The 26,326-nt window shown below is 40.1% G+C and overlaps 1 protein-coding gene across 1 annotated transcript in view; it reads right to left on the bottom strand.

Moving 5' to 3' along the window:
- The window catches only part of efr3a (EFR3 homolog A), a 93,597-nt gene extending 81,579 nt beyond the window's left edge, over positions 1-12,018 (bottom strand). Inside the window, exons 1-2 of the mRNA XM_080503023.1 lie at positions 11,917-12,018; positions 11,605-11,745 (exon numbers count right to left, since the gene is read on the bottom strand). Of these exons, the coding sequence (XP_080359149.1) occupies positions 11,605-11,614 (10 nt within the window). The 5' untranslated portion in view covers positions 11,615-11,745; positions 11,917-12,018. The remainder of the gene's footprint in view (positions 1-11,604; positions 11,746-11,916) is intronic.
- Positions 12,019-26,326: the final 14,308 nt, after the last annotated feature.

Raw genomic sequence — 26,326 nt, 5'->3', positions numbered from 1 at the left:
AAACATCACACCTTCAGCTGTAATGACAACAGTAATAATATAACGTTTTGTTTGATTTTACAGAGGATAAATATTTTTGGGTAAACTATCTCATCTTCACATTAATTAACCTCGGAAATCGTGTGTGTCCACAGGTCTAAAGAGAGAAATTGTTGCATCCCAAAATGAGAAAAGAAAAGGACTTCTTCCTGACTTAATGGAGAAAAATCAAAATCAAAATCAAGTTTCATCAGCAACCTATTTGTCAGCAAGTGTAAAACACAAGCAAACACGTGCCAGGATCATAGTTATTTTCTTTGGCTTCCCTCTGCTGTGTTTACTTAATAGAAAGAACGGGGCAATAACTATTCTAAACTACTAAAATAGAAAGCAAAATCAGATTACACCAATGCTGATGCGACAGCATGAGCTGCAATTCATAAAAACAACAACAATCCTGAGCACCCTATAGTGGCACATTCCTCTCCAAGTAAGGTAACGTTCATGCCTATTGGTCTCAAGGAGTGTCCGTCAAGTGAAAACGAGACGGCTGATTGGGCAGACTGTATGAACGTGCCCGAGGGTTTACACACAGAGCAGATCAATGGCGGCCACCTTGCAGGATTGTTTGCCAATACATGGATGTGTTAGCTTCTCTTGCTCCATCCCTGTCTTACACACAATCAGGCACACACACACACAAGGGATTTGGCAAAGCTGTCGCGTGCGCACACACAAAGACAGGAGAGCAAACAATTCTTTTTTGGGGGAAAAAAAACAAAAAAACAGCCTCCTTACCCGATTCGTTGTTCTCTGAATCCATCTCGTTTGGAGAAGTGGCAGACGGCCTGCCAGGTGGACCTCGACTACTCCGTCTCCCTCGCTCTCTCCTCTGTTTTCACCCTCTCTCTCCCTCTCTCTCTCACCCCCTCTCTGTCTTCCCCCTCTTCATACACCAACAGTCATCGCTGACCTTGCAGTGCTTGTGTTTCCCCCTCGCCAGCAGCGGCAGCAAGCTGCAGGTGAAGCTGCAGTGCTGCAGTCGAGTCCAAATGGTAGTACCCACCCAGTACCCACTCCTCTGGGGGATTAAGGAGAGAAACGCCAAAAACACTGAATAGATGATATAAGAGTGAAATTTCTGTGGCCATGTGTGTTGGGCTAACGATGTTTTAATAATCCTGATTGGAGCGTAATTATGCAGATTTACTGAGAGGGACCACTTAGCATTTTAGCACACGTGTGAATCTGTGTGTGCGGGACATTGTGGTTGTGTAACGGGGTGATTTTGTCCTTCTGGAGAATGTGCACATTTGTTCTTCCATTTATGTGGATCCTCAACCTTGAATATTGGGGGGGGGGGGGGGGGGGGGGGGGGGGAGAGCATCATTGCATGCATCATTTTTGCATTTTTGTCTTAAAAAGTGTTGCACTTAAATGGCTACATTTTAAAAAAAAGAAGTATTTTTACATGGAAATGGAAGAAACACTGAAAACGATGTAGACTTCTTGTAGAGCCACAAGAAGGTGCTGTTTGTAAGTATAAGTTCCTTTAAACTGTCTTTGTGGTTTTGGCCTACTCAGTATCTAATGTTTGTAAGAAATCAAATGTGATTCAGATGATGGTTCAATGAATGTATGAGAGAAGCAGCGCAAGAGTGAACACCACACACGAATTTATTACCTTCGTCAACGAAGGTTATGTTTTTGTCTGCGTGTATTTATTTATTGGTATGTGTGTATGTATATATGTAACTAAGTTTTTGCAAAAACACATGAATTGCAAGATATTTAAAGGGATGATTTGTGTTTATCCAAGGATGGCTCCATTAAATTTGAGGGCAATTGAGTCTGGTTAAGGCCCAGGTCACGAAAAGGTAAAAAAAAAATATCCATCGCATCATCATCACACAGTTTCTATCTGATTGATGTCAAACCAATGCCAAAATCTTCAGTTTTAAATTGCCTATGCTTTGATATGCCACATGATGCTGTGACGTGATTGCCCTGCTCAGCAGTTGGGGAGGGTCAAAGGTTGACAAATGATGGAAGTGTGGTGGATAAAAATGACCTTGTAATCCATTGGTTTCCATGGTGACGAATGTGACGTTGGCAAAGGTATGCACTCTACAAGTAACCGTTCGAGTTTAGAATGAATCCTTCTCGTGCATGTGCAGAACTCCTCAGATCACTGTTGTCATGTGAAGAGACGAGATGTAATGAGAGTTTTCCATTTTCACTTGAGCAATTTTTGACAAACTCCAGCTCTTTATCGTTCAGGGAATCCAAAAGACTTCTAGTTTAAAAGGACTTGGGTTTGTTCAAGTAGCTATAAAAAATACTAAATGCATTTCAATAATTTTTTTTAATTACTTAATAAACACCCACCTGCATACAAGCTGCTAAATTGAGTCTAATGAAAAGTGTTAGACTAAACCTTCACTGCCTCAAATACATACACCTTTAAATAACAGGTTTTTGCTCGTCTACACATAGTACTATAGCAAATGCTTTCATCAAACCAGAACGAAATGAAACTCAGTAATTGATGCAGAAAGCTGCTGTTGATTCTTTTTAATCAGACTCTGTTAAATAGAGTGAAACGACGTGAACGAGCGCAAAGAACAGACAAACCTTGAATTTTGGATCAGAATGCAGCTCCCATACAACAGCCTCACTGAATGACATTAAATTTAATGATATTCACGATTCAAACTCATTGACTAAATGGCATGGTGTGGCTTTCAATTGTCTACATGTAAAAAGCACAAACGGTTACTGGCTCTTTCAGTCTAAAAATAAAACCGTGGAAAAACAAGTTGAAATTCAGCACCTTAACTTCAGGAAGCCTTTACTTTACAATCTTTTGCAAAAGCATATCTTGTAAGGTCATTGTCCTGATGAGGTGCGTTATCTTCGCTGTTAGCAGCAGCAGCCGCTGTCCCCTGCATGTTAATGCTCAAATGCTGTTGGGCATTTCTCCAAAGGAGTGCTTATATGTCAGGGTTGTGTTTATTTCCTGACACAGTCCAAATGGTGCCTTATTTTCATTTTGTAGATAAAAAATACTGAAACTACGGTAATCATGTACAATTCTAGGTGAATGCACCAAATCTTTTACTCGACAATCAGCTTTTCCAAGACATTAACATGCAGTATATGCACTGGTACTGGAATCTTTAAACACATTATTTGGTGCTGGGCTTTATGTATTTAATGCATGTTTGATGATCATCATCGATTCTCAAAACCACAACAGTAGCAGGAATTCCTCCAAGGCTCACAGGTTTAACTGTTAAATATCCTGCGTTTGTCTGAGATCCAAGGTTGATTTGTTGACAATCCAATTTCCACAATAACGAGTAGAGTTTTGATGTTGCTATAGTCAAATCAGTCAACTGAAAACATGCTCATACTCAGAAGTCCATCACAGAGCAAAAATGAAGAAACACTTACATTCACACCTACAGACAATTTACAGTTGCTAATTAGCCTCAATGCATGTTTTTTTTTTTATGTAGAAGGAAACCTCAGTACCTGGAGGACAACCCATGCATGGACAGCAAGAACATGCAAACTCTACACAAAGCGCCCCAAGCCTAACCCAGACATAAACCAGAGACACCGTTGCGTCAGCTTTCAGGTGGCAGTATTTACACAACCACAAATACACGGTACATGTACCAGGTTTCATTTTAAGCTAACCTGAACTGATAATTGTGAAGATACTGATAAATACAAACGTCATTTCAAACACCTTACAAAGACCTGTTTAAAAACCATCAACTTCAGGAAAAAGCACCTGTGCAAAAACACCCAAGTTTTTCTGAAGTCAATCGCACAGCACTCTATACATCTGTGCATTAGAGCTAAAAGCTGCATGTCAGGAAAAAAGCTGGGACTCCAGAGACATCTTGAGGAAAGAACTTACTAGAATTGCACGACACATTTTCCCAGAGAGAGACAGTGACCAAACTGTACATAAAGATGCACAGAACAAGAGGACAAAGTGCTTCTTCTATAGAAACTCCAGATTTATGGACAGTTTATTTTATGTTTTGTCTGAAACATCTTGTGTGACTTGGGTCAGATGTTTGCAGTGACTATACAAATTAGAATGACATTAAATTCTATTTTTTCGGACTCAAATCGAGGGAGAAACAATACACAGTATCTGATCTTCTCCTGGATATGCGAGAGCAAACTGACTGTGTCCAAACAGACATTCTTTCTGCAGACTTCACAAACTGTATTTTACATCCAAAAAAGGACAGACTGCAGAGCCGGGGGATCTCACTGAAAGCTTCTGGACTGTTACGACGCCAGGAAGTCGCATTTGTTCCACAAATTGGACTGAATTTGCTTCATGTGGCATATGACTATGTCTCTAAAATGCTTTTACTTTGGGACTTATAATCGAAAGTGATTTTAAAAAGTGGTGTCATCAATATTTGAACTGTGATGTGTTCTCATGGACAAAGTGCTGTGCCTATTTTCAGAGCGTGACATTCTATGATTCAAGTTTACCAGGTTAGGCTGACATCAGGCTGAAATCCAGTCATTGTATAGCAAATGTGAGGAAGTACATTTCTGTTCCTACCAAGCTATAACATGTAAACCAATTCAAATCCCTTGACTAACAAAGTCTTGAATGTTTATTAGATTTGGTAAATGAGATATTCTTTCCTTTGGTCCTCATAAACAATGTCTTTAGTGCTGCATGCTTGGAAGCTTTCAACTCAATTGGTATTATCTGGTGAAGCATAAAACTAAATTTATTCAACAAGAGTCCCACCTTCAATGTGACCATATATAAGATCAAATGGAATACATTTAAAATACTGTATATTACTAATTTACAGTAACTGTAAATTACTTTGCAAGTAATCTAGAGTCCTCCGAGAAAACACTTGTAATTTCTCACTGGACAACTTTGCATGCTTGTGTCGGTGTGCTGCTCGACATCTCTGTACCGACACCTGTTTGATGCTGATAGAGACACAAGCACACATCAGACGACAAAACAGCCCAAAAGAAAAGTGCCAAATCCCTCCATGAGTGCTGGGGAGCAGTGAGCCGAGCGTCACGCAACAAGCACGGAAAGATAAAAGCTTCCATGTCTGCAGAGATGCGACAGGCGTAAGAAACAGAGGGAGGCACAGCTGCTTTGAAGTTATATTTAGGCCAAAATCCTCCTTTGGAGAACAAACCGTCTTCCGCCGTGCATACAAATCACAGCCAACGACTGAGGCAGGAATCATCAGAAGAGCACAGGAACCAACTGCGCACATACAATTAGGTAGCTTTGTATCAAAACAGCACGTGGCTCTTTCAAATATTGCACCGACGCCTTCACCTGACTCACGGATGCCTCCTCAGACATCATCAGCTCCTTCAATTTCTGCTGATGAGCAAACTCATGACAAGGTCAGCTCCCCTTTCACCCAAACAGAAGAAGCAGCTGTAATAAACACCTTGCATGAAGCCTTGGCCAAAACTCGACCCCCCCCCCCCCCCCCTGCACCACACTGTCGAAAAACTCCTGAGATTCACCAAAAGGAAAAAGAAAAAGGGATTAGCTTGCTGCCAACCACACGACAGCAGAAACTGACACAAACTGTAAAACGAGAGCAGGATCACCGCATCTTGCAGTAGGAGGCAACACGGCCACCAACAATCTCAAACTCTCTTTTCCACTGCAACACACGCCTACGGTAAACGGAGCCACTAGAGTTGGAGGATTTTTCCCCTTTTTCATGAGCAGTTTAACAGCAAATGGCAAAGCAAAGCACTGTTCACTATAATTATACAATTCTTGAGATTATCTGCTATTAGGTTATTGCATGACTGACAAACAATCCTCCTCCAACACAACACGACTGCCACAATCCTTCCAAGGGGATTGAACCTTTATGAGCAAAATAGCCATTTTGGGCAATTTTCCATGAAATTAGATTTGTCTGCAGCCACAAAACATGTACATTCTAAGAGATTAAGAAAAAACATATTGAAAAAAAAAACTGTTGTACAAACAATTTAGGCTTTATCAATCCAATTTCAGAGGTACAATTTACAATGAAATTGTAGCCATTTTAAGAGATGGTTCCTCTTTTTTCATGGATTTTCAGAAATTAGTCATTGTATGAAGGTTGTCCATTTTGTAGATGTGTAAACTCAGAAATGACAATACTTAAGGCTTCTACCAAAAGAACAACGACCAAAGATTGAGTAAAACAAATACTGCCGTCTTTTGCGAAACCAAAAATTGAGAATAACTTTTTCCTGGAAGCAGAATACTCTCTGCAAAACAAGAACAAGCAGGTCTCAGTGCAATAACATTGAGCGTGGGGGAAAAGCACTTTCTCGTAGGAATCCTCTGATCTATCCATTTATCTGTGCTCATCGTTAACTGTTGAATCAGTCTGAAAGAGCAGCAGGAGCAGCAGAGCGAGAGTAACAGCAGCGACACTGGATTTGTCCTATATAATGACTTAAATGAGGTGGTTAACACTTTGAGGATAATGAGAGCCTCTAAACCACAACAGACCCAGAAGTGAGAGCTCTAAAATAGAGCACCACGAGGGCAGAAATTAGTGTCAATTAGTAATAACCATAGTATTAAACAAATCAATGCAGTCTCATCCAACCCCAGTGTCTGGTTTTTATAACATCAATTCAGGTTAAATTGTGAACACCAGTCTTGTGAGGTCCGCCCATCCATCCATCCATCCATCCATCCGTCCTGCTGAGTAAATGGCACAACACTATGAAGAGCAAAGAATACCAGACATCTCTGTACCTTCAACTTTCTCTGGCTCCTCTGGAAAGAGCACAGCAGAAATAAATTCTCCAGCTGGTCCAAAATGTCAATCTTTCAGTCATGACTGTCGATGAGAGAGGGGACGGAGGCTGACTGGTAACCAAAGAGCCATGTTCTTCACCACAACAGTTCGGTGCAAACACTGCATTATTCATCCTTAAAGTGGACCATCATTATTATTTCTTTCCATCCATTTAATTCTTTTCCCATTATCACTACTGTGCGGAAGTTTTTGGTGATTGTAATATAATGTTATTTAGCGCCACTCTTTACTGAAAAAAGAAACAGCAGTGCTGGGGGGAAAAAAAAAGCAGAGTGATGTAGACCCGTTTGAGAACAAAGTGAAATATGTCTCCGCAAAAAGTCCACTCATTAGCTTTACCAACATGATTTTAAAACAACCTCTGTGAGTTCCGTGAGTTCATTCAAAAACTGTCTCGAAAATGTGCTCAGAGAAAGTTATAGCTTTTTTGAAAGCAAAGGATGACGTCACCAAATGTAATTTATCTCGAGCCAATTCACTTTGAAATTTATATTAGGTGATACATACAGGTACATCACTTAACTGTGATGTAGGCACACTGTAAGCACAAGTTTCCCATTTTCAACATACAACTTTGTGCTTCCTCATTCAACAGGAAACATCAGACACACTGGCAGCGGCCTCTTCCTGTTCATGCTTTTGGAAAAGTTTGCATAACTTTGTGTTTTTCACATTGACATGACAGCCTGAATTACAGCACCGAGAAATGCAGCGATGCCCCAGCTTCAGCCGTATCCCCAAACTTCCTGGCAGATATGTTTATTGGACAATGGAGGGCTTTTCTGTGTGAGGAAAACTACAGTACCTAAAGGCTTTCTGCTCGCCTCTTCATTCAGACTTTTCTTTCAAGGCACTGCACCTCCTCACTCCTCCCAGGGCAAAGCAGACTCGTGCAAACTAAAACTAGTTGGTTTTCTGACAATGCTGCACCAGTCGCTTCCACGTATGTTCTGCTGTTATCTCCTTTCTAATTCTGAGGAGCAATCGCTCAGCCTTAACAAAAACTACCCTGAGCTGAACTATCCAAAAATGGAAATCTGAATATCTACATTTCCATGACAACTGGGAAGAAGAACAACAAAAAAAAAAGCTGCAAAGTTCGGAGGAGTATGTGCTTTCGATTAAAACCTCCAGATTGTGAAGTGGTTTGAAGGAGCTTCATGAGCTGACAGGTGGGCGGTGACATAACAGGCACGGAGAATTAAACAGCAGTGACAAATGGGGTACATTACTTTATTTCATATCAGCAATTATGATGCAAATTAGTCGACAGTTTAGCTGCTCTTAGCAGTCTGCAACACTGGACCACAGGGTACTTATGCACGTCACTAAAATATTCAGACACACACATACAAACATACGGCCCCATCCTGCCATGGCGGCCCATCAGGGATCGATGTTGAAGGCGTCACATTACCGCTAATGTAATCAGCAGTTTTACCACTGGGAGTAATTACGGAGCACACACACGCAGCCTGCAGGGATGCAAAGTCCTTGAAGCTGCAGATGCTGCCTGCTGCATCACCCAGACATCTGCAGCCAGAAAGCCCCCCCCCATGTGCTGCCACCTCACACTACTGGCCAGCACACCAACGCATAATGAGTCTGTCTGGAGGAAGGGTTTTGGGTTGTTGTTTTTTTTTTTTAATGGGGGTCTCAGGGGTTCATTTCTCACCCTCAGCAGCCAAGTGGGTTTTTGGGAGTGAAACATTCTCCAGTAAACAGCAGCTGGTTACCTGCCAGAGCAGCTGCTGAAGGAGGAAGAGAAAAAAGGCAAGGGCACTCAAAGTCCAACACTCCTAAAATAGAAGCAGGAAAAAAAAAAAAGAAGCCAGACACACGCAGACTCTCTGAGGTTCCTCTTGGTTCTCTGATTTATGCAACACTCTCCCGATAGTTCAAGATTAGAAAAAGCAAAAGTCAGGAGAGCTAAGATGCTAATCATAGTAAAAGTATTTATTTATTGCCAATAAAATCCAAACAACGAGTCAATATATTTAGAAGAAGGCAGACAAAATAGGGGACAATAAAATGTGAAGGTATGAGTCAATTTATCTGCAGCAGGCAGACGGAAGTATCAGTCACACAGGAAGGATAGAGAATGAAGCTGTAGGATTTTTCATGTGACTGACATTTCTGTGCGTCAAGTGTTTTTTGATTACACAGGGTGCACCTCTGCTGCCTGCGGCACATGGTGAACCCCACGCAAACTGCAGTTCAAGTATCTTGTTAAACTTCATTCAGGTTCATGTTTAAACATTGAACAATCATCTGTTACTGGAAAACATGAGGAGCAATGTCTTCAGACTCTCAAAATGCAAATTGAGCAACACATTTTACACACTGATCACACGGTTGTCCTTTCTTAGATACTATGATAGTTCATCTTTATTCTCTGAAAACTAAATTACTTTCTAACAATTAATGTAACTAACCAGTCACCAAGACTACCAAGACTGAGAGCATAGCAATCACCACATACTGAAATATTGGCACGTCGATTTAAAGCTCAAGTAGAACATTTGCATACAGAGGAATGAACGTTGTCTGTTTTCATGTTGCTATGCAAGCGGGGCCTGAATCAAAAAGTCAGCAAATTGTTGTACATAAAATGACGGGTTGGTGTTGGGCATTGTGATGTGAAAGCTGAGTAAAAGTTTCCAAAAAACACTTTCTTGCGACCCAATATTTGCAAAGGGTTTTTGAAATACCAATTACCGAAACAAATGAAAAAGAATATTTAAGACTTGTGCGTGTAAAAAGCCTGGTATGCAGGAACGCCCAGAGTGTGATCATCAAGTGAGAGCACAAAGGTTCAAGTCCATTGGTTTAGTCCAACAAGGATTATAACCAGAGCAGAAAACAACACAAATACAAAACAAGACATGTTAGTAAAATCGAACTAAGCAAGAAAATTAAGATTCTTACCAATATGCCAGTGACATAGTGGAGTTGGATTAAAAAAAGTGTACTTGATGAAAATAAGTACAAAAATTTACATATTTCCATGTTTCACTTCCGACTATACTCCATCCATCCATCCTTATTCTCTGCAGCTTTATATAAGAGAAGTCCTAAATTCACACACATATGTAATCAGCTGCAAAGATACAGCACATTTAAAAGAGTCAAAGATCCGTGTTTGATCAGATCTTATCAAGGAATTAATTGTCCATTATTGGCTGAGCATTAAAGTTTGGCAGAGTTCAGATCTCCACAAAAAGGAACCAAATCAACAAAGCAGTTGCAACACACACGATTGTTATCGGGCAAAACCTGTCAAGTGTGACATTACTCTTAGCTACAGTATGCTTATGTTTTAGGACTGAGAGATAATACACAGGAAAGAAATACAAAACACACAGGAGAAAACATGCAAACTCCACAGAACTCTCAAAGCCCGGGCTGAAACGAGGGAATATCAGGATACGTCGGTATGTAAACTACGACATCAGTGTAGCTTCAACAAGTACATTTAGGAAGCTTTGTTGTCGCTGCAGCGTAAAGAGCTCGGAAATAACAGCTATGCAAAAAATCATGATTTGGAGGAAAACATAAGTGCAACAAGTTTCGCTCACATTTTAAGAGGTAGTTTTATGAGGTCAGGTCAGTAATCTGGAGGGTTGAAACTGGCAAAATTCTACTCCGGGCCATTCACAAGAATAGTGAGTCATAGAAGTATAAAGCATGAGGAAAGCCCTGCAAGGCTCACGCTTTTGCCCAGATGTTCTTTGATTTGCCTTGTGAATCACTTTCCTTAACCTACAAAGAAGGATATGCCTTCCCAAAAATCCCTAATAGTTCAAGAATCTGTAACTGGGAAATCAATTATCATTTGCATCTGAGGTTGGAGTTTCAGTACAAGATGGAATGAGTTTCAGTTGAAGGGTCAAATCTTTTAACACATTCACTTGACTATTATAAAAATCAACTGGTGCAAATAATACTTAAAAAGATCAGTATTAAAGCATTTTACAAATTTATAAAAACTGGTATTAATTGATACCAGTTAATTAACTGATATAATTATGTTGATATTGGCAAACCATTACATTCAATGATGTTCTGGAGGTGTGTATTTAGCCAACCACTAACTAGTTTAAAATATTTAGATAAATAACTACACGTGATATATAAAATAGTAAGAATTAACTGATCTACAGTCAGTTTGAACCCATAGGTTTAAATATTTCTGACTCCTTTCGTTCTCCATGAATAACCAGTTATTTATGCTTTAGTTTAAAAGGTGTGGCAGCTCACATTTGCTTAAATTTTTTTTAAATGGATGTCAGTGTAATCTGGTTTCTCATCAAAAAGCACTCTTTTCTACTGGTCAAAACAACAACAAAGTAAAGTAAAGCGAAACTTTGTTTTCAGGACTAGTCCTAAAAACATATGGTGGAAAAGGTGCAGATGTTTCACTTAAATTGTTTAGTTGGCAATGATGTAATGCCTTTTGTTTAAGTATTTCGTCAAAGTTATGGCTCACTTTTTGTAAATTTAGATACAAAGCAAAACATGTCATGCAGCAGGCTTTTGGACACAATGAATGACATTTTCTTATGGAATGTTTAAAGACAAACTATTCCACCCTTATCTTATAGTGAAGGACGACAGGACTGTACATGAACGCACCACAGCCAACTTCAGCCCTCCCATCAACGTAATGATATTCAACCAAAACAATATGTCTTTAAACGCAGCACAGGGTAATTTCTTCGACATGTCAACATACAGAGAGAGAGAGAGAGAGAGAGCTTACCGGCTGGCATGGTGGTGCAATATACCGGAGTCCCCCTGTATGCTGAGCACCGACTGATCCGGGGTTAGTTAGTTTAGGTAGTTAGTTGGTTGTAGCCTCCATGTAGCTTCTCCTCCACCTTCATCTGGCATCGGGACGAATCTGCAACATGAAATGTATGTTTCACGGTGAAACATGGAGCTGGTGCAGTGAACAGAAAACAGGTGACACAGAGGAACAAGCCCCCGTCCAAACACTCACTTGTCCCCCCCCCCCGGAATAATTAATCCGTGAAGCCGCAGCGGACTCTCACTCTGAGCCTGGTGGACATACCTGTACGTAAACCAGCAGCGGGGCAGATTAACTCCCACACGTTACTACACTGCTTCCTGCTTTACGGTGATAGACAACACGGAAGTGTGTACTGCAGTGGAGCACAGCCCCCCTCCAAAAAAAGAAGGAAAGAAAAAAGAAAGGGAGCCTCCCCTGCTCTGGTGCTACATGTGCCGCCTTCAGCACCGACCGCAGGGACCGGGGACACGGCTGATTATAGCCGCCTGCAGCACCGCAGGGACCGGGGACACGGCTAATAATAGCCCCCTGCGGCAAGGTGCGCACTCAACGCGATTACAGGCTTCCCCTGGCAGCGTGGAGACATTACGCAACACCGGGTTTTATAAAGTTAATGATCACTTTTCATCCCACCCGGTCTCACCGCGCATGCATGCATGGACTGCTGCATGTTTCATGGACTCGTGCACGTGACTATGCATGTTCACGGACCAATCCATCACATTGCATGAAAATAACACAGTAGGTACACAGGCAATTTGGAGACATCGGTTCACCTCACATGCATTTTTTTTTTTTTTTTTTTTGGACTGTGAGAGAAATCACGACGAGAAGAAAAGTTTACTCACAGAACATGCAAACTCCGCACTGCTCTGCTTCAAATCCACTACAAGTACTAACCACTACACCACCAACTGGAAATAAATGTTTGATTCTTCTTCTTTTTTTCCCCTTTTTTTTTATTCTTCAATGTATTAATAGTTTTAGTTGGCAAGGTATTTTTTTATCTGTGTAAAAAAAAAAATGTCTGTCTTATGTGTATCCTGCTGTATCTTGTGCAGGACACATCAGGAGAACATGCAAACTCCACACAGAATGACTTGGCCAGTATTTGAACCCCACCTTCTCATTGTGAGGCAAACCACTGGCCTTCCATCTTCCACACTGCAATATCAATTTCAGTGATGTGTAGTGCCAGAGCCCATCCCAGCTGAGTGTAGAGAACAGCAATACATCATCGGGCAAACGCTAAAAATGACTCCCACCCCATGACAAACACTGGAAAGCTCCTTCAGCTTCAGTGTGTGTGAAGCGATATTGCAGGTCTTTCCTCTCTGATTGTATACCAGCACGTCTCTCAGCAACACCCGTTACCCCCATATACCCTCAAACCTGGAAAATTTGACACACTGAAGTTGTTTATTTTCTATAACGTTCCTTTGTGTGCAATATGCAAATATTATTCATTTATTCTGTCCAATATTAACTAATACATCTTTGGTATATTATCAATCACTACCAATAGTACTCTTATGAAAATGTAAATAATGCCATAGTTGTTATCCTAAGTATATAGTATTGTTACTGTTGGTAATGTTAATTATTTATTGATTGTGTTCTTTTTTTTTGCTGCTAATTTATTTACTGTCCACTTGTTGCTGCAAAAATGAAAAAGGTCCTCACTGTGAGACAAATAAAGAAATATCTTGTCTTGTCATAGCCCAAGCATGGATACCAATTCACCTTCCAGTTAGTTAGATTTGAAACTGTGCGACATTACATGTATATGCAATGCTACTGTTGAGTATTGCGATAACAATATAATTGCAATATAACTTCAGTGGTCTTCCTTTTGTCCCCAGATTTACACTGACTGTGACTGGGCCATGTTTTAGATTCAATTAAATTTGTTGTTTGTTAGTTTGCTTGTCACTGGCAACGGGCCATGAGGGCTAGACCGTGACAAGTAGGAGGGTCGCTGTAGTGAAAAGCGGCAGCCTTGGGCTGGAGCCCGGGTGGAGCTGCAGTGGATGCAGATCTTGGTCGTAGCAAATATTCAAATGAGAACTTTGAACGCCAAAATGAGAAGAGTTCCATGCGAACAGCAGTTGAACTTGGACTGAGCGTTATACATTGTTTTTTTCATTACCTTGGGTTCATTTTCTTCATAGTATTTCAATATTTAGTTTCTTTCTGGATAAATATTGGTAGTTGTATGCCAAAACGTCTCATTTTGATTTATAGGCATTCCATTTGTAACCATTGTATAGTTCTTGTGAAGTTATTATACATCTTTTTATCTTAATTAATTTTACATGAAATGTCACTCATTGAATTTGTACATGTCAGGTGACCCATTCAAGCTTTTTATAATCCTGTTGGTTTTGAATCACATTGCCTGTTTTAAGTCATGTCCAGTTAGCACCTTTCCCTACGGTCTTTATCATAGTAAATCCATTAAATTGGCATGGAGAGACCATGCATAGTCATATTTAATCTCATTACCTCCTGCACTTTATCATATACTATTCATGGTCACACAGTGTAATGAGGGAAACAAATTGGCTTACAGCACCGCTAATGATGGTACCAGAGACTAAATTGTCATTACAGTCACCAATGAGACTCAGACACATGTTGATTATCCAGATCTATAAATATCTCTCAGAGCCCTTGTGTAAATGTGTGTGAAAGTGTGCCGGTTGTGCTTTTTAAGCTCTTAAGGCCCTTTTCTCCACCATCCAATAGACTTAGAGGTGATTAAAGGCTTTGGCCCCACAGATGGCAAAGCAAGCATCTGTTAACGTCAAATGAGTGACAGCGATCAGCGACACCCCTGCCCTGCCTGACAAAAAAGAAAGAAAGAAAGAAAAACAATTTTTACATTGAAATATGTCCAGCCTGTGTAATTACTCTAATGCAGTTGGATGGAGGCAGGGGGTGGTATGTGATTAATGACCAAACATCAACAGATTTAGCACTGTCAACCTCCAAGCATCAATTCAAAGGGTTTGTTTTTTTTTAGTTAGTAATTTTGTTTATCAGGGTTTTACTCAGCCTAATGTGATGTATTTATTGTTCAGTGCAGAAAGTGCTTTCAACAGGAGTTCAGACTACATCATTAGTTATTTGAGACAGGGTAGGCAATGTTTAAATCATCTATTGCATTTAATTTAAGAAGAAAGAGTGCAGGAAGTTTTACTCTTGTCAGTATTCAGTAATTCCTTTCAATTGATTATTAATGCAATTTTGTTTCCAGCAAATCATATTGTAGCAAGTCAATGCATTTTGTCGCGTACACTTAGTGAAGACAAACTCCTGAAAGGTGGACATGATTATTTTGAATGTGATATGTTGGTGCCTGGCGGGCTGATCTGAATATTTCAGAATTCCCTTCTTGTGTTTTTGGAACGTTATTACATATCACAATTTTTTCATCTACTCTGGATTTTCACTGGTCATCCAAAGTGACCCTTAATGGGTTGCTTCAAAGAACGCATGCTGTATGAGCACTTAAAACATGTCATATTAGCTCACAGCTTGGTCTTAAGTCAGATTGTGAAGCTACAATTCTGTTGACTCAACGAGGGCTGAAGTGTTTACTGATCCTTAATTTTCCCTCAGTTTGTAAGGCAGCTGTGTGCGCTGATCCTCAGCACAATATTGACAAGTGTAATCAGCAACCTGCTGCAGTCAATGAAACGTTAAAACAGGAGCAGTTTTCTCATTACCTCGAAGTCGACTGTTGATTGTCTGGCTGCTTTGGGATGTTTTGGTGTACTGAGCCAAACCTTGGTTCAGATGTTGATGAGCAGATTCAAAAACTTCTCATCAATGCTGTTGCCCTGTTGGGTTTTCTTTTCTTTTCTTTTCTTTATTTTCAGATCAAAGCTACAATATTAGCTCTTTCGTAAGGCTTGTTGACACAGCTTTTGCAAAATAAATTTCTCTGAAAGTGAGTCTTTCAGCTGCTCCCTTCTGTGGCTGCCACAGTGGATTGGGATCGACATGGTGGCAATGCACAAGTTGTTTATACAGTTCTTCCGGGTTCAGCCATTAGTGGAATTTGGGAATAGTGGGATTCAAACTGCAACCTTTCAGTCACAAGCTTGCTACATTCACCTCTAGGTCACGTATAGTGTTTTGGACTACTTTAGCCATCTAACCTAGAAATGGTATACATCGAAAGGGTCACAGGGGAGCAGACGAGGAATGAAACAAAAGGTAAACCCTGGTACAGTGTGTGGACAGAGGCAAAATTAATGTGCAAGCAAAATATTAATATAAAGCATATGAATGAAACCTCATTTGTCCCCAGCAATGTGCCAAATATTTAGAAACCTGATTACTGAAAGAACAAGCGAAGGCAAGCACAAACACCTGGTGCAGGACTGAGGAATGGGAGATCAAATCCCTTAAACACACTTGGGAAACCATTCAGAAGCTGTCTCGGAACAGACAAGAGTGGCGATCGTTGCTGCCCTAAATATCTGACGGCATTCACCCATTTACAAACCAAAGGAAGGTGGCGGCCGTGCGAGGAGTTCAATCCATCCATATCAATTTGGGGTTCGGCTGCTCAAGGACACTTGGGCATATGGGCAATCGAACCTGAAACCCTCCGATTGAGAGACAGACAATTTGACCAAGTGAATCATGGTCACCCATTTTTGTTTTAATTATTATTATTAGTTGTAGTAGTATTTTTATTATTATTATTATTATTATTATTATTATATGGATAAAACAAACAGGGAGAACAACTTGGACTCAATCTTGGGAACCTTCTCGGTAAGGTGAGAGTGATTGCCATTATTCTAAGTTTTGCTCACTTTCACTCCAAGGCTGTTTATTTCCTCAGAATCTTATTTGTAGTCATCATAGAAGTGAATTGCCTTCACCAATGGTGCATGGGCAAGTGTGAATGAGTAAATGTGACTAATGTAAAGCGCTGCTGAATAATAATTTTAAAAAAAGGCCCATATATGTGAAACCGATTGACCATTTAAATTGGGAGATAATAAACAACAATGAAACATGAAGCCTATACTAACCTGAAAATTGTGTTATCAGTCAAGTAAATTAGATTGACGGTTCATGTGTAAGTGATCGAGAGAGCGAGAGAAAGAGAGAGAGAGAGATGGTTTTATGATTCGCACCCACAAGTAATGAGAATTGACCACGTACATATTGACTATGAAGCAGTCTTCACCGAATCAAAATAACCATTGCTTATTTCCTATCAGTCCCACAGTTATAGCAATGTGTGGCTCAAGTTCACTTTGGAGGCAGAAAGTAGGTATGGGTGGAGGATGTAACCAAAGCTTACTCTCCTGCCAACCCCAAACCCCAATTTTTTTTTTTTCAAATAGCTTTTGAAATTAAATTAATGTAGCCATCCGAGTCAATAATTCTCGACCCACCAAATATATTTTGAGGCCACAATCTAAGTAGACACTAAGTCAATGTGGGACACAGCTGATCATGTTTCAGTCGACGGTTATCAGCGTTTAAAGGCTACTTGCTAAAATAGTAGCATACCAGCAGAACATGTTTATTATTGTCATATAATTGTCAAGTAATGAATACAAGTCAGGGACAACATAAGCATTCAAATTGAGTGGCACAACTTAAAGTGGAGCAATCTCACTATGAAGGAAAAAGACAACAATGTACCCTCAAGCAAACTCTCTCTCTCTCTCTCTCTCTCTCTCTCTCTCTCTCGCTCTCTCTCTCTCTCTCTCTCTCTCTCTCTCTCTCGCTCTCTCTTGCTCTCTTGCTCTCTGCCTCGAGGTGTGGTCAGGTGAAGTACAGCCAAAACCCTCAGTTTGCTCTTCAAAGTGGGCGCGTGGGCTGCAGACAGATGCCGACAGTGGGCTGCAGCCGAGTCATGAAAGCCGTTTAACCTCCAGTGACTCTATATGACAAACACCAGATCAACAACAAGCCACTTTAGTCATCTCATTCACTGTGGGCCATACCCAGTATATGGGTACAGTGAAAGCCTAGCACAAGTGCATTTATCAGAATGTAGATGTTGCTTTTGTCAGTCAAGTGAATGCAAGATGATGCAGTGTGTTTTCTCATGAGGTGAGCACCTGACCATTTATTAGTGACATCTGACTCACTGAAAAATCCTGGACATTGTGTCTATTCTAGTGTTCATCATTTAGGACCTAAAATCACCTTTTTTGTTTGTCTGCCAACACCTCCTAAAGCAAAGAGCCAAATGTTGGTTATATTGATATGAGAAGCATAAAATTATAATGTCATCTTTATCATAGCTGTACACATTGTAGATGCAAAAACATACCTTAATATTTATCAAAACTACTTAGTAATTCACAAATGTAATTGTTATTGTAATGTGTAACCATCAAGAAGTGTGTGTGCCATTGAGTCAAGACCATGACAAAACCAAGACTTGACCTTGATACTGTGGTCTTGAGACTGATCCAGAGTTCTAAAATACTAGAAAAACCTCTCACTACAGCTCACAGATGCTTCACTTTCTACATCAACAGGTCTCTTGCTGTGTCTGTTTGCTGTTTTTGTTGCTGTGTAAACTGTGTTTTAGTGAGATTTCGACAACAGCTGCCAACACCCCACTGGAAACGACTGAGATAGAACCACAAGAAGAATATGCTGCAAATCATAGGAACTGAAAGAGTTTTTGTGGAGCTGCAGTTCTACGACAATGCATTCAAATCCTCACTGAAGCATGAAAACATATATTTCTTGCAACGTTTAGCCATTGTGTTTTATTCAGCCACCGAGTTTCAACTTGAAGTCAAAAAGAATTTTATTAATGGGGAACAACACTGTGTTGGTGCTGTCATTTCATTGCTGTCAGATGTGAAAGGTGTAATGTCACCTGTATCTTCAGCTTCGGGCCCTGCTGCTCATGGGGAAGTGAAGAATAGCATTGTTTAGATCAAAGTGAAGTGAGACGCTTGGAGGATTGAATAGCATAGGAAAAGGGCGAAGGTGCATGTGGGATCACAGTTTGTGACAGAAAGGCAGTTCAAGAAGCAAAATATTGAGTGATAATGTGATCAATGAGATCATAGAGGAATGAGTGAAAGGATAATTGAAATGCGTTTGAAATGAACAGCAAATAAACTGTGACTGTATATCAGAAATGATAATTGCTTAAATATGACTCTTTGTTTGGTTCATTTTTGTTTTGTTTTTGTCTACAGAGGAACTTGATGCCTTAAAATACACTCTATGTTTGTAGTATTTGCTCTGGTTGTTGGACCATCTACCAACACATTTCTGGGCAAAGACACCTGCACAGAAACAGGTTGGCTTAACTTCGCTATAGAGAAAACCAAGTTTTCTATTAGAGCACCTGTGTGATTACATCTCTTTGTGAAAATGTAACCTTTTTTGGGGGATATTTAGCTTCCATTTTTCAGTCCGATCCGACTTTCGTGGGCCGCATAATGTTGTAGCGGTCAGTGCCCTTGCTCTTGACAGACAGTCTATTGGAGTATTTCTCTGTGTCAATGTTCATGGGTGTGACTGCCTTCCTATCTGTGTTGATTCTGTGACGGACCGATGACGTGTCCAGGATGTATCCTGCCTTCATGAACAGGCAGATGGGATTGGCTGCCCTCAATCATGAATTGGATACATGGTATAGAAGATGAATGGATCATACCCGCCACTCATAATATTGTAGCTTAAACAAATGGGTTGAATTCTGCATCGTTTCTAATTTGTAACATTTATTGTACACCTTTAGTTGATCTTTTGCACTTTCTGTAATACAGTTCAATTTGCACAATTTCTGAGTTTGTTCATTAAAGTTTGAATGAATTTGCATTATTTGTGGCCATATTCCTTTTCTGTCTGTTTTTCTTTGTTTTATTCTCTTTGTTGTCAATTCACTCTGTAGTAAAAAAGTTACCTGCCACTCACACTCGAAGGAACTTCAGGCCTCTTCCACCACTAACCCTGTGCTTACTCAGGAATCTTTGTGAAGTGGCTTTTATAAGCTACTGCTCCTTCGTCAACCTCTTGTCAGTATTTTTCAGGTAATGATGACTCAAATTGTATTATTTGAACACAGTGATCTGTTCCTCACAATTTAAGTACACAACTTGGAGCCGAGTTAATAAATAACTACTTTTCAAATAAAATGAAATGTATTTATAGAGCACTTTTCATACAAAAGAAATAAAAGTGCTTCACATAAAATAAAATTTAACAAATTAAAACGCATGCATGAATGCACACATGCCACCAATCCCAACTGCCCGCAACAAAATATAAAAACTGATGTAAGAATGGCCAGTTTGTTGATCATTTCCTCTATATATCACAACCTGTTTGGAGGAAACAAAGGAATGCATGCACACCTTGTTTCAGTAATGTGAGCAGAAAAAATATATATCAATCAATAACCATCAATCATGATGAAAGTGGAAAAAGGGGAATTTCAAGGAAATGTCTGATCATGCGAAACTAAAATGACTGTGAGGAAATATGTATTGCGATGGTTTGACAGCTTGCACAAGAAGTGTCAGACAAAGTTACCGGGGAATTTGCACTTCAATGAAAAAAGTTCACATTAAGGGAAATGAGCTGCAAGCTGCTGGATTTTGGCTCCTGAACGGGTTTAGCAGGTCAGCGTGACGAGCCGACCGGTTGACGTCATGGCAAAAGAACCAACCATGCAGGAGTCCCGCATCACGAAGGAAACGTAAGCCCACTTCAATCGATGTACCTATGAGCTGAGGAATCTCTGCAAACAATGAGTCATTCTCCACAGAGGAGGGATACTAAGACTCTGAAATGAGAGTGAGGAGGAGAAGTTGAGTGCTGACTCTGCTCTGTGACGCCATGATGAGGTTTCAACATCTCCTGAGGAAACAAAAGTACACACCCAGGTTACGGTTCATAGAATCTGAAGTTTTTATTATGTATTATATTGCTTTATTTACCGTATCTTGACAATGTCTCTTTCAAAATGTTTCACTAATGATGCAAAGAAAAGCTGTGAAGAACCAAGGCCAGTGGATATTTAAAATTAATTTTAAATGCGTCATTATCATCAAGAAGAAGCTCAACACAACATGGCTAAACATCTTCTGTCTTTTCACAATTCCAATATGACATGAGTATTAATAGAATTCCTGTAGATTTGTCTGCATCAACCTTTTATTGATCAACGATATATGAATTAATTAATTCCTATAAAGAAAGGAAATTACATCTCTTTGTGTCTTGAGCTGACTTCTATCTCTCATTTGCTATATTGCAGGCACCTGGGTGAACTTGTGACCTAAGATTTTTTTTTGTTGTTGTTCCACATCTGAATTTGAGAAAAAGCACAAGAATGACTGCATAATTAGCAGCATTGAGTGAATTATTAGACGTGACTATAATAAAAGATATGGAGATGATCAGATAAGCAGACTCACATACAGTGACCATATTTCTTACCTTAGAGGGCAGAGTTGAGCTGCCGTCCTGCTGCTGCTCCCTCAGTGCACTGAGCTGTTTCACAAACATGGATCTGAAGTCTCTGCAGTGCTGGCAATTTCACCCTTGAACTTCGCAAATCTGCTTTCGTGGCATTTGGTTTAGCTGTAAAGTCCTATCTTTATATAAAATATCTACATCAGATGGCTGACTTCAGTAGATTTATGTGTTGTGGTTTATTTAGAATGTTTTGAGTCAGATTTTGTATCAATCTTGTATTTGATACAAAAAAAAAAGTTTTTACTTACTCTCTTTTGGAGCATTATATATCTCATAATGACACATTTTTTGCATTGAATTTAGGTTATTTTTAGTTTTTTCTTCTGGTTTTGTGCCTTGCATTATATTTGTTTGTGGCCATTATGATCAGTTTGTTCTTTTTCTTAAACATGGTGGAGTAGCGGTTAGCACACTCATCTCACAGCAGCAACAACACCCCCAGTTTGAGTCCAGGTTTGGGGGCCTTTGAAAGAAAAAAAATGGCTGGATGGAGTTTTAAACAAATGTTTCTTTGGAATCACTTAGTGTCTCATGGCTTCACCCAATATTTAATTTTATCATTACATACTGGTGAATATCAGTCTTTTTTCAGTATTATTACATTGTATCCGCAGGTTCTGTGGACCTTTTGTGCATTTATACTAGCGGTCCCCATGTGATCAAACACAATCACACACAACAGATTATAATGTCACTCACAAATTGACTCTTGAGAGACGCTGGTGCAGTAGATGCTGGATTGAAAGGTGAGACGAAGGATAGAGGCGTATATTTTATTGATGGCAGCAGAAATTAAATGTCACAGTCTCACCTGGTCAAACAGACAGACGGCTTTAAATACCCGATTCTGCTGTCTTATGTTTGTGGCTGAAAACAGCATGGAACCACAATGTGCTGGGACAGTTTCTACTTCATGACCATCTCACAATGGTCTCCTACCATCTTCCATTCTCACAGTGAAGCATGCAGGCTGTCAATACCACGGTTTCTTTTAGCTGCTCAATAAGACATCCGGGGTGATGCAGTCTGCTCTCTTCATGTGCCTCATGTGGGGTTTTTTTTCCCCATGCGGAATCCATGAGGTAATTTTTTTCTTCCTTTTCTTCTGAATTCTTTGTCAGGCCAGTCGTTTTTCTAATTCTTGTCTTATCTACTGGAGCCGGAGCTAAGGAGCCCTTTGATTCCCCATCCCTGAGCTAGTTGACATTTATTTCACAAACACTTGACATTTGGAAATGGGCTCCCTGTATGAGCGCTGCGTGTGCACACTTGTAAACCCCCTTCCCCACCCGCCACCCCCGTCCTCGTGCACACACACACACACACACACACCCGACGTGCCCACATGCACAAAGTGCCATGCCATTAGTAGCCTTTGTGCAGAGCAGCAGGAAGGTCTGGAGTCCGATTCAGGCGGAAGTGAAATTGATGCAGTCTGTAGATGCTGGACTCAGAAAGGTCTGAAGTCTCCAGTCTGCCAATACCTCAGGCGATTGTGATCAATAGAGACAAAAGCTGTGACAAGATAAGCGACCGTTGCCTCTGTGTCTCACTCCTTAAGCACACATGCTCATCCACATGTCTTCGGTCACATCGCAGTGACTGACACATTTGGTGAAGGTTTACACTAAACTCAGCTATAACTACAAGCCTGACCCTCTCGTACCAACAAGTATCTCAATTTAGTACAATCGTTAAAAATTGCGTTCGACTTACTATTGCAGTTTTTCCTTTAATTATTGGTTATGTATTGGAATGTACACGCTTAATTCTATATATTTCATCATTTATTATATCATTGGATGGCATAGTTTAGAGTTTAAAGTTTTTGTCACAGGATTCTCTTCAGATTTTAAGCCCTTTTCCACTTTACATGGCTTGTTTAGAAAATAAATATCTAAGAATTAACCTTGTTTGCATTGCTTTTTCATCTGCTACAAATTATATATTCTTAGCCATCAGACATTTCATGTAATATTGTAGGTTCTGAACTGTCGAGGGATCAAGTAGAGCTAACGGTATTTTAACCATTTGAACAGAAAACGGAATTCAGCCACAAAGTGGAGATTAAAAAAACAAAACAGCTACAGTCAGTGTGCTTACTTCACAGTAGCCTCATTTTTGTATCTTAAATGATCTATTTATGGAAAAAGCAGGGAAACTGTAAGTTATCTTGCTTCGGCATAAAAATGTCCAGGGCCTGATATGCAAGAGGGGGAACGAGTTCCAAATAAAGAACAACTGGGGAGATTAACAAATCAATAGCTGGAAATAATACACTGATGATGGCACATATAAACATGCCGGCAGCACAAAGTTGATGAGGCGTATTTAAAGAGCGATCAAGGTGATGATGCACAGAGTCAGACACACACCTGAATTGAGAAGATAGTAACTGGGGAGCAGAGCCAGCCACAACATAAAACCTGTAACATAAACATGGCATGAAGAAGATCAGGGATCATAAAATCAGAGCCATAACGACATGACAAGACATAAAACTTTACCATGAGGAAATAAACCACTGAGAAAATAAATGATAAACCAATGCCACGACAGAAATGTCATCATGAATGTAGGGATGTCATAAATGAATTTCAAATAATGTTTCTTTCTACAGCTCTGTGTTAAACTGCTTTCAATTTTAAATGGTCAGTTGATTACATTGTGCACAATAGAACATCATTCGAGTATTGAAAAAAGAACCAGAGACATTTTCTGTTTGAAAATTATATATAGGAAATTATTTGTATTAATATTTAGTACAATAGCACTCCGTCTCGTGTAATTTGAAATTCAAAATTCTCATTACTTACAGAGCCAGATTTTTGGCAGAAGCTGGTATGTGAATTCATTTTCAGTTTTCACTAAAGCCAAATGTCAATAAAGTCAAAAATATATCCCAAGTATAAAATAGCAACAGGGAAATTTAAAAATGGCCACAAAGAATGCAAAACAGCATTAAAGGGAAGATAAGCAAACACAAATACATGAATAACCACCCATGAAAGATTAAAATGATGATGCACTAAAAACCGATATAAATCTAATCAAAAGAAGACAGTACTAAAAAATGACACTAAACTCGAACAAGAAATGATCATAGATAGATTAGAAATGGCCACAATAAGATTAAATCAAGTACAAAAGAAAACAAAGTAATGACAGAAGGGCACAAAATAGAAAGAAAAGGGATTTTCTTTTGTGACCATAGAATTAAAAACAAGCAAACAAACCAACCATAGCTGCTTCAGAGTAGCTTCTTCTGCAGTCATCTCTGGGATAACTTTCAATATTCCTGCCCTCCTTGTCCCTGGTATCATCGCTAGTGAAACGTATGATGAAGGACTGATCCTCCCCAGAAGAGCTGCAGCTTGATTACATAATCACTTTTCAACTCATAAGCACATTTCAGTGAGAAGTGACCCCATGGGGTAAATACAAACTGACACTTCACAGCACCTGCTCCATCATTCGGGATCCCACCTGCCTCAGCTCGTCCAAGGTAATTTTTTTTTGCCCTTAGTCATATGAGATGACTTGATTTCAGGTGATCCTTTCTCATTATCGACATTTCAGTTGTCTTTGAATACTGTAACCGAAGCTGTTGATCATCACTGCTTCTGTGCAGTTGAATGCCAACATGCTCCACATGTTTGTCGTTATAAACTTGTTGCGTATTTATAGCAGCGGGGGTCGAAGCAGCTGAGAGAAATGTATGAGATTCTTAATCAGACTTGACATCGCTTGGGATGTTAATTCTAGCTATTCAGAGCACATATCACGTGACACACACACACACACACACACACACACACACACACACACACACACACACACACACACACACACACACACACACACACACGCAGACAGTGTATTGGCTTGTCACTAATATCCTTATAAACAACCCGCCCTCCCACAAACTGCCCTGACACCTGGGTCATACTGTAGCCTCCCCACTCCATTGTCCTCTCTCTGCATTCCAGTGAAAAACTGCACATTTCCACCACCACCAGCACCCCACCCTCTTCTTCTTCTTCTACTTCTGTACCACAGCTGCTTCTTCTCCTCCATCTGTGGCCGACTTCTCTGCAACGTCTTCGGTCTACCGCCAACCTTTCTCATTTGGTGGCTGGCACTCTCAGCACACACACACACACACACACACACACAGACACACAGACACTCCCCATACTGGTTGAGCCACCACGCGCCATCTGCTCCCATCAGGAGAGGGTGATTGATGCACCGCCCGTGTAAAAGCTACAGGGATGACTCATCGACTCCCCGCTACGACAACTGGTGCAGTGAGGAAGTGTGTGTGTGTGTGTGTGTGTGTGTGTGTGTGCGTGCGTGCGTGCGTGCGTGCGTGCGTGCGTGTGTGCGTGCGTGCGTGCGTGCGTGCGTGCGTGCGTGCGTGTGTGTGTGTGCTGTTAAGGAAGAAAAACCACCAGTTTCTTCCTCTCTTTCACATCTCACCTCATTGAATTGTTGTCTGTAATCAGAGCTCAAACATCCCAATTTTTTTTAACCTTGAAGTGTTCGTGTCTTCTGACAAATTTCTGAGTCATCAAAAGAACACTTGCAAGACTTGGTAAAATTTTGGATATTTCTTTGCAGTTGTAGGAAGACAGATTATCTGCAAAGGACTCTGACATCTGATGTCCATCAACATTGAGTTGGAAAAATTAATATGGTGGTCTTTCCAGATGCAACTAATTACAAACATGACAAGAAAAATAACTGAACATATGCTTACGCAGCGACACACAAAGAGAGAAAGTGTGTGGATTTAAAATTTGCACAGCCATTTACCATCGACCATTTACATTGTGCTCGCCTTTGTCCAACCATTTCAGCCTTGTCTGTTGATGCATGCAGGAGGTAAAATCTGGATACACACTGCATGGAAGCAAACTGCAACAAGTGGTCCTAACAGGTTGATTAAAATTACATCAATATACTGAAAAATTATCAAAAAGTCCAGAGCCTCACTGAAGATCCAGAAAAAAACACCTGTTGTCTTTTGCATGGCAACCTGTGTCTGCAGATGTTTAGTACTAATACTATGCTATCAAACAATGTATAAACACTTACCAGAAAATACATCACTTTCCTCATCTGTTCATCCATTTATCTTCTTTCCCACTATGTCCAGATGGAGACTAAAAGCATC

Source organism: Blennius ocellaris, assembly GCF_963422515.1.
Source record: "Blennius ocellaris genome assembly, chromosome: 10".
Classification (NCBI taxonomy): domain Eukaryota; kingdom Metazoa; phylum Chordata; class Actinopteri; order Blenniiformes; family Blenniidae; genus Blennius; species Blennius ocellaris.
Note: the sequence above shows the minus strand (reverse complement) of the source record. Positions and strands in the feature narration are given on the sequence as shown.